Source organism: Sardina pilchardus, chromosome 16 (assembly GCF_963854185.1).
Source record: "Sardina pilchardus chromosome 16, fSarPil1.1, whole genome shotgun sequence".
Classification (NCBI taxonomy): domain Eukaryota; kingdom Metazoa; phylum Chordata; class Actinopteri; order Clupeiformes; family Clupeidae; genus Sardina; species Sardina pilchardus.
In genome coordinates, this window is record NC_085009.1 from 2,161,653 (window position 1) to 2,171,515 (window position 9,863).

At 50.6% G+C, this 9,863-nt stretch overlaps 1 protein-coding gene across 1 annotated transcript; it reads left to right on the forward strand.

The window, feature by feature from the left end:
* The first annotated feature begins 1,556 nt into the window (after positions 1-1,556).
* On the forward strand, positions 1,557-4,491 carry cd248a (CD248 molecule, endosialin a). The gene has a single exon (XM_062516595.1). The coding sequence runs from the start codon at positions 1,973-1,975 to the stop codon at positions 4,346-4,348; it is 2,376 nt and encodes a 791-aa protein (XP_062372579.1). The 5' UTR covers positions 1,557-1,972; the 3' UTR covers positions 4,349-4,491.
* Positions 4,492-9,863: the final 5,372 nt, after the last annotated feature.

Genomic DNA, 9,863 nt, shown 5'->3' on the forward strand with positions numbered 1-9,863 from the left:
CACACAGACATTTCATACTTAGTCACATGGTTACTGTACATTGTGATCAGCAATGTTATGTCAGTGCTTGTAAAAGAAGTTTGAGCTGGACTGCTTGCTGAAAGAGGTCTACTAAGACTGGATTGGTTGGGTCACCTACATTAAACATTGTTTGGGGAATAGACTGGACATTTAGTCTGTGAAAAGTCTGGCAAAACAAGAACTCATTGAACATCTTTATTATCTTGACTTTGCTTTTGGATCGTGTGTGCTTGTAAGAGAATTCTGAGCAGTCATTGCAGCAGTTGTTTTCCGGGCAGTCACAGGATCGTTTCCTAATATTTTGATCATATGATTGCGACAAGTTGGCTGCTAATGATTTAAAACTCCTCCAGATGAAAATGGGTTGCTTCATACCAGTGGGAACGCAGCGTGTTGCATTGGCCTGGCAGCATTGCTCACATTGTTGCCCTGTGTATCACCGCCCTGGGTGTTACCTCAGGGTAGCGTCTGAAAACAAGCAGAGGAATGAAATAATGAACCTTAATGTCATTGCCTGCATGCTGACACTCATTTAGAAGTATATTGACCTTGAAGGATTCAGTGAAATAATTTTTTTTGCAATCCTATTTTTGTCATCTTGACAACTCAATATCTGCTGCTTCCTCCTGTACTGCCTTTGGCTGATGTTCAACTCTGGCTACAGAATTCCTGATGGATTATTTAGATATGTGAGAGGACAAAACAAAAGGAGCAGTTCACTTCTGAAAGCAAGGCTTTGGCTATGGGTATGTGTGTCAGAGAGAGAGAGAGAGAGAGAGAGAGAGCGAGAGAGAGAGAGAGAGAGCGAGAGAGAGAGAGAGAGAGAGAGAGAGAGAGAGCGCGCGTGTGTGTGGGGCAAAAGTTTCAACAAGAGAGAGAAAGAGAGAGAGAGAAAAGTAGAGAATGAGAGAGGGATGAATGAAAGGCAAGTGAGGGAGGAAAGCAAACAGAATCTCCAGAGGACTTGAAGACGAGCGAGGCTTTCAGAGACAAGTGATGGCTTCTTGGAACGCGCTGCGCTCTTTGTCTGAAGCCTCTCACTCCCTGCGTGTACCAATAACATGGGGAAAACAAAACAATTTCTAAAGTGTCATAACTGGATTCGCCTGCAGAGCATAGTGGGGGTTGATAGCTAAAGGGGGGGTGGGGGGGGGGGGGGGGGGGGGGTACGGGGGGTTAGTGGCAAGCTCCCAAAAGTTTCCCATAAACAGGCTCTTATGAAAACCATACGGCATACTCCTGAGAAAGAAGCACAAAAACCTCTCCCAACCCCCAAGACTCTCACTCGTTCTCTCTCTCTGTAACCCCCTTCACTCTTTCCCTCTTTCTGTTTCTTTTTTCTCTCTCCCCCTCTCCCATATGTACATATGCATGCAGCCCCCCTCCCCTTCTAAAAACATACACTTTTTTCCCTCTTCTTCCCTCCTCCTTTGCCCTCCCACCCTCGCTCTCTCTCTCTCGCTCTCTCTCTCTCTCTCTCTCTCTCCCTCCCTCCCACCCTTACACTCCCATTCTCTCTCTCTCCGTAGCAGGGGACAAGCTGCAGGCACTGGGAGCCGGACCAGACCTCCGTCAGTCGGGATAGAGAGAGGACTCTCACACAGAGAGACTCAAAGAAAGAAAGAAAGAAAGAAAGAGATAGATGAAAAGAAATAAAAGAGATGTGACAAACTTTTCAGGCAAAGTTTTATGAAAGGCAGTTGTTCAGATGAAGGAAAGTTAGCGGTCAAAAAAGTTCAAACTTCACAAGAACTTCACACTGCAGCGCAATTTCTGGCAACACAAAAGTAAGCAGTAAAGTAAGTAGGACAAAAACCTTTTTCTTTTTTATCTTTTCGTTTTTGTACAAAAGAGGAACGAAGAGAGAGAAGAAAAGAAGGACAAGCAGAAGCGAAGTGAAGACAGAGTGTGCGTGTGAGAGAGAGAGAGAGAGAGTGAGAGGGACGACAGGATGAGCTGGACTGCTGAGTGTCCGCGGCGAGGCGGAGGAGGTGGACGATCTCTGCTCTGGCTGCTGGCTCTGTCGCTGCTGACCGCCGCGTGGGGTCAGGAGCTGCGGGAGGGCGACGCCGTGTGCACGGAGGACAAGAGCTGCTTCGTGCTCTCCTTCCAGCGCAAGACCTTCCTGTACGCCTGGCGCAGCTGCAAGGAGCGCGGCGGGGACCTGGCCACCCTCAAGGACCCCGCCGACGCCGACGCCGTCCAGCGACTCTTCGCCGGCGCCGACCTCCGCCGGGGCCCCGGGCGGACGAACAAGCTGGTGCGCGCGTGGATCGGGCTCCAGAGGCAGCCTCGGCAGTGCTCGGCCGCGCGGCCGCTCCGCGGGTTCAGCTGGGTGACGGGCGACCAGGACACGCGCTTCACCAACTGGCTCGGCCAGGACTCGGCCGCCGCCTGCGCCGCGCCCCGCTGCGTCGTCGTGGGATACGCCGAGCCGTCCGACCCCGACAACCTCAAGTGGACGGACGGCCCCTGCTCCATCACGGTGGACGCGTACCTGTGCAAGTACAACTACAAGGGCATGTGTCCCAGCATACCCGGCGAGGGCGGGGGAAACACCTTCTACAGCACGCCGTTCGACCTGCTGACCACCGACCTGAGCTACCTGCCGTACGGCTCGGTGGCCACCCTGCCCTGTCCGGCGGACACCGTCGGGGACCAGACCATCCTGTGCACGGACATGAGCGACGGCTCGGTGGACTGGTCCAGGCAGGCACCGTACTGCGCGGCCAAGCAGAGCTGGTGCGACCGGGACAACGGCGGCTGCCACCAGCTGTGCGTGGACAAGGAGGACATGCACGTGTGCATGTGCATCGAGGGCTACGCGCTGGCCGAGGACGGGCTGAGCTGCGCGCCGGACGACCCGTGCCTGGGCGCGCCCTGCCAGTCCGAGTGCGTGCCGGTGCCCGACGGCGGCGGCTTCCGCTGCGACTGCCCGGCGGGCTACGTGCTGGAGCCGGACGAGCGCAGCTGCCGCGACCTGGACGAGTGCCAGCAGATGCCCTGCGCGCACGAGTGCGACAACTCGCCCGGCTCGTACGCCTGCCGCTGCCTGGAGGGCTACCGGCCGGGCGAGGAGGGCGAGTGCGAGGACGTGGACGAGTGCGCGGCCGAGGACGGCGGCGGCGAGGGCCCGTGCGAGCACGCCTGCGAGAACACGCCCGGCGCGCACGTCTGCCACTGCCACCTGGGCTACGCGCCCGCGCCCGAGGACCCCAGCCGCTGCCGCGACATCGACGAGTGCCAGATCGAGCAGACGTGCGAGCGCATGTGCATCAACTACGAGGGCGGCTTCGAGTGCTACTGCCCGGAGGGCTACGAGCTGCGCGACGACCACTACTCCTGCCAGCCGCTGGGCGACGGGCGCCAGGACCCCACGGGCGCCACCCCTGCCGCCGCCTACCCCTGGCCGCCCGCCCTCAACGACTCCATGTGGAGCCTCCCCTGGGGGCCGCAGCCCGACCAGGCGTACGACCCCGAGCCCACGGACTACGAGGACAACCCCGACTGGATGGTGGGCCAGGGCGCCGTGTGGCCCCAGACACCGCTGGAGCCCTCCCCGCTGCCCGAGGAGCCCTACTACTCCGAGGCCCACACCGAGGGCCTGGGCGACTACGACTCCTACGAGAGCCTGGAGCCGCACACTCAGTTCCCCCCGCTGGTGGTGGAGGTGCTGGAGGTGCTGGAGTCCACCCCAGCTCCACCTCTGGAGCCCCCCACCCCCTCTCCCACCGCCCGCCAGGACACCACGCCGGACTACTACGACGAGGGAGAGGACGACGACGACGACGACACCTACGGACTCAAGACGACCACGGGCGCTCCCACCACCACGGTCATCGAGGGGGCATGGAACTGGCACTGGACCCCGGAGGAGGAGGAGATTGCGCTCGGCATCAGACCGCTCCAACCCTCGCCCTCGCCCACACCCACCGAGGGGGTCCTTCCAGAGGACACCACCCCCACGACCTCCTCTTCCTCCTCCTCTCCCGCTTCTCCGCCCTCCGGAGTGGACGTGCGGGGCTTGCCGTCCGAGGGCCAGCCCGGGGAGGGGAGCTCGTCAGCAGGGGAGGCGGGGGCTGGGCAGGGGGAGGAGGAGGAGGAGGAGGAGGAGGAGGGCAGCAGCTGGCTCCTGGTGGGGCTCCTGGTGCCGCTGTGCATCTTCCTGCTGGTCCTGGTGGTCCTGGGCGCCATCTACTGCACCCGCGTCAGCGCCTCCGCCAAGCCGCAGAGCAAGAGCTCCTCGGACTGCTACCACTGGATCTCGGGCGCCGCCGACAAGGCCGGCACGGAGCACTCCGGAGCCGCCACCAAGTCCCACGTGTAGCAGGCTCGTGGGAGAAGGGGACGCGCGGACTAATAACGATGTATATAACATGTCATATGAAGAGGACAGGGGGAACGCGACACGGTCAAAAGTGGACAGAGATGGACCTTCAAGTGGACATGATGTCCCTTCTTCTTCTGTTTCGTGAGGCAACGTTTTCTTCTTCTCTTTCGTGTATCAGGATATTTATTAGGAATATCTATTGGAAGGAGAAGGCGCCCGGGGGGGACGAACTGAAGGGGGACTAACGTCATTCTTCTCAATGGTGCTGTGAAAGACAATAGACACTGTTCTCCCAATACACACTGACCTCACGTAGTGAGAGAGATAGAGAGCATAGAATGAGAGAACGAGAGAGAGAGAGAGAGAAAGAGAGAGTGATTGCTCCACGATTGCACCATAAGTCAAACTCTAGTGTGCTTGATAAAATGGAACCAATTACCCTGGCTTGAGAACATATGGTCATATTTATTGTTGTTTTGGGCAATGTTTTTATATGCAAGTAACATTAAATTGGTAGAATCTTAAGGGAAATGTGAATGCAAACATTATTTTTCACAGCCAAGACCAAAGCAGCTCCTGTCAGTTCAAAGTATGTTTTCCCTCTAAGTACTTATCTGCTTTTGGAGAATGAACCAGACAAATTGCCTTTTCCCCAAATCGCTGTTAAAGTATATAAAAAAGTGTCTTGCTTGTGACTGAACTTTTGAAGGACAGGCATCTTTTTAAGTGGCCTTGGATTGACGAGCGGTGAATGTGATGAGTCAAAGCCGGCCGTCAGGCGGACGGATCCATCACGCCACGCTGACAACTGACCCAGACGACTGATCCCTGGACGTGTCGCATCGTCTTCACTGGGTTTTTGTTGTGCCCACGGTGACTTTTCTCTTACTTTTGAAACAAAAATAGAACAAAAACCAAAGCGAACCAGCAAAAAATGCAACATTTAAACACATGAACTCTTTTTTTTGTGTTAGAGTAAATGTTCTCCTGGGATTGTGATGCCTGACGGTGGCATTGTCACCATGTCTTGCTTCTGCTCTTGTCTGGTATGTTAGTTGACAGTAATGTTGTGGGTGTGCTCCTGTTGGCAGAATAAACAATGAGACACTAGAGACAGTGGGCCAGTCATATTACTGGGGTCATGACCTTCACAATAAACACTTCTTAGGTTCACATTCCTCCTCTTCTCCTCCGTTCCCTTCCTCTCTTCCTCCATCCCTCTGGTGCTCCCAGGACTTCTGCTCCTGCTCAATGAGCTCATCTGTGGCGGCCCTGAGGGTTCATTCCTCCATGTTACCCTCCCCACCCCACCGCCCCGCTCCCCACCGCCCTTGGCCTTGAGGGGATATGATGGCTAACGTGCGCAAGTGCAACTAATTGGCTTATTTATAAATATTGTTTCATTGCTATTCAGGTCATGAAGGGCGATGCCAAAACAGATCTATTAAATCACTAATCCAAGTACATCTTTATCACGAGTAAGAATGCTTAAAAGACAGATTCAGTTCAAACATTTGTTGCAGTTTATTAAAGAGTTTAGAGGATAACATTTCTATTGATTTGGGTTTTGACTACAGACATTTTGATTTGCACGTTATTTTTAGCACCTGCAAGAACACACTTGGTAGGGCTCAAAAGAAACACCTGCAAGTTCTGAATGTGACTGTGTTATCAATCCACTGGCTTGTATGCAAATGTCTCTTAACATCACTGAGTTCCTTGAAGATTGCTATCAGATAATAAGGTAGAAATGGCCTACATGTGAACTCCCTCTCCGGAAGAGACCCTGCTGAGGGACACTCACAGTGGCAGTGACGTCAGGCAGGTTTAGGGGCAGAGAGATTGGTAGAGATGTGCACAATGGGACTGATACCAATATGGCCTCATTTTATCATGCTGCTTTAGCCTCTGAACACTCTCTCTCTGGCTCTGTTCTGGGTTTTTTTTGGTCAACACCGGAATTAGAATTGAATATAAAATAGAGAATATATCTTGGAATAGAACAGAGCCTTTCTGTTAGTATTTTCACATTTGTACATATGCACCAAACAGACAACATCCACAAGACACAATTGGCAAGAAAGATAGTTTTCTTTTCTCCGGGTGTCTGCAGGGTTTGTCATATAGGCTACTTGTAAAAGACGTCCTATCAGTATCAGCCATAAAATGAGTTGGGTTAGAGCCAGTTTAACTTCACAGAGTAAGTTTAAAAGAAATATTAAATAGAATAGTTAAACAGTTATTAAGTCTTTAGTGCACAATATAAGACATGGGAAGTTATTATCATAACTGCAGTATAATTATAATGTATAGTTTAGTGGCTTTGTAAACAGTGCAGAAGTAAAGCCACTGTAAATAAGAGGTGTGTATGCTTTTAATGAAGATGTTGTTTTTGTGTTAGTTCAATATCCTGATGGCTTCACTCTTAAAACGAATGTGTTGTCCCTATCTGTTAAAAAAAACAATGCAAGTTGAGTTATTTTCAGCAATTATTGTGTAACAAATAAAAAAGGAAACAACACAAACTGACTAATGACACATACAGTATGTGTCAAAAACAACGTAAGTTGTGTTGTTTTCAACACATTCGTTTTAACAGTGTTGTGGTACAGGTCCAGATGCTATTGTACAGTCTGCCGGATGGTAAGAGGGTGAAGCGCCTGGGACTGGGATGAACAAACAAACAGCTTTACAAATTGCCAGCAGCACTTCAGCCATCACTATTTAAAGTGATTCTCCATGTCTGAGGTCCACTGTGGGAGAGTTGAATTGTGCTTTAAAAGTACAGTTGGATGAGTGGGACTCCTATCTGGCTGAAAGATCAAATTGTTCCACCCACACAGAAAAATGAGGAGGAATTCTAACCGCAACTTCTCATCATCCAGCCTTGTGAGAAACTGTTTGTTTTTTCGGTCCCATGCTATCACGAGCCCATTCAGAAAAGTATGAGGTCATTCACTCATGGAATTCATTTGGTAACACTGTCATTTCTATGACACCTTTGTGTTACAATGCATGAATGCATACCTCAGCCATCCTGAACAGTTCGTTTTGGGTAGCAGGGCTCAACATTAGCTTTTAAAAGTGGTTGCCAACTGGGCAACCAGGCATGAGGTTTTGGTTGACAAATACAAAAAAATGGGGCAATGTTGTGGTTGCCACAGGGGCAACCAGGAGTGAGGAATTGGTTGCCACTTGTCATAATTTGGTTGCCCGGGGCTACTGGGCTACCGTTAATGTCGAGCCCTGTTGGGTAGGCAGTTTAGCCATTGGCTAGAACTATGCTAATTAGCAGGGTATTTATGGTAATACGGGTGTGATGACTAGTCAGTTCAACATTTCTCTCACCAATCTAGGTGTTTCACAATAATGTCATCAGTTGGTACATTCTCCATTTGCATTGAATAATTTGAAAAAATAGATTGACAAAATGCAACCATAAAATAATGACAAGGTTTCAAGGTACTGTCATCTTTCAGAGTGACCACTACCATAATGAAATGCGTAACAAGATAACCATTTTTGATACAATAATCCTGCGGACATACAGTATTAGCACTGACAATGCACGAGATTAATGGTCTTTCAATGGTAACATCAACAAGATATATTTTACTCCAGTGGTAGACTTCCTTACTTCTTTATAAAGAGAGATTTAGTCCAGTCCTATTCCCCCTCTTGTTAAGCTGACATCTATTGACTTTTTTTTTTATCTTGAGCTACATTTGAAGACTGCAGAAAGTTGTCAATTTGAGGGCTGACACCACAGGAAAGAATACTGAGAGGGTGAAGTGCTACAGTATGTCTGAGAAGCTCTGACTGATAGGCAGGATGGGTGATGGACACTCTGAACTGAACGATTAAAAATAAAGTTGATTGTTGCGTGTCAAAGATCTTGGGATTAATTCCTTTGCACAAATGACATTTGTTTGATGTTGATTTCACAGTAGGAGTTCTTGAAATTGATTTCCCGAAGAAGTCCATCCAGGTTTTAAAGTTTTGTGTGGAAAAAATGTCTTTTGTCTTCCACATGGTTATAGTTGGAGTGCTCTGCCTTCCTGGATGGTTTGTTTTTTATTCACTGCCTTTTTTCGGCAGCTGCATGGTCTGTCAGAGTGTTTCTCTCTATTGATTAATGGGCACAGCTCTGGAGAGAAAGAGGGAAAGAAGGAAGAGAGAGAGGGAGGTGAAGGAAGAGGGGAGAGAGGGAGAGAGAGGTGAAGGGAGAGCGGAGAGGGATTGCAGGCGTTTTCCTCATTAGAAATTCCACCGTCTCAAATTCAAGATCAGAAATGCATTGAGCAGAACTTAATGAGTGCAGTTTGTCAAAAATACGGTGTGTGTGTGTGTGCGTGCGTGCGTGCATGCGTGCGTGCGTGCGTGCGTGCGTGCGTAGTTCAGTTTGTACACATGTATGCGTCTCTGTGTGGATACACATCCGTGTGTCTGTGTGTGATATATAGCCGTGATATAGAGTATTTATGCATGTGGGTGAGAGTGTGTGTGCATATTGGTTTCTGTCTGTGCTTGTATTGGAGAGAAGTCGGAGTGGAGCACACAGACTTGCGCACACACAGACACACACACACACAGACACACACACACACACACACACACACACACACACACACACACACACACACACAGACACACACACACACACACAGACGCATACGTACATCTGTGCAGGGATACACGTCTACAGCACCTCGTCCTCGTCACTACCCATTAGAGCATCCAGCGCCTCCAGGCCCCACCCACCCATCTGTCTGTGGAGCTGCTGAGGAAGAGGACTGTCTGTTACAGACCACTGAGACACACTTTACTTAGCAGGGTGGGATTCCTGGCCCTGGAGCTTAAACAGAGAGAGAGAGAGAGAGAAATAGATAAAGAGAGAGAGAAAGAGAGGGGTGCCTGGTTAGTCTTCAGCTCCTCTCATCTCTCTTCCCCGGCAGTGGGGGCTGATAGAGGCTCATTATAAAGCAGAGGTTGTGGGTGGTGGTGGTGGTGGTGGTGGTGGTGGTGGGCGCTTGACTTCACCCTGCGTCTCCATTTCCTGTTCTGAAAGCGGGGGGCTTAGGCCAGGATGAGCCCACTGCGTGCTGGAGTGGACTTGGTCAGACTCAGGCAGACGTGACCAGGCTGCGTCTCCATCGGAAGAAAAAAGAAGAAGAGGGAAAAAACATCCCATCCCTCCTCTCCACTCCCTCTCCCCTGCTCCCCCTCTCCCTCCCTCCCTCCCTCCCTCTTGACATCCTCTCTCTCTCTGAAGTAGCACCTCTCCTGTACCTTCTGTTTTCTCTCTCCAGCATCTCATGCAGACATCAAACACACACTCATTTCCAATCTCAGACTGAATGAATGTTTTGGTTGCCTACGTAAGAAACAAAAATTATAGTCTGCAAATTATAGTGTGTGTCCATCCTCTTTTGTAGGTGTTCTGGAGAGTCATATTCATTTTCATGATGACGGCCCATAGCCTTCATTCAGACGTTGTAGCAGTTATGCAGCA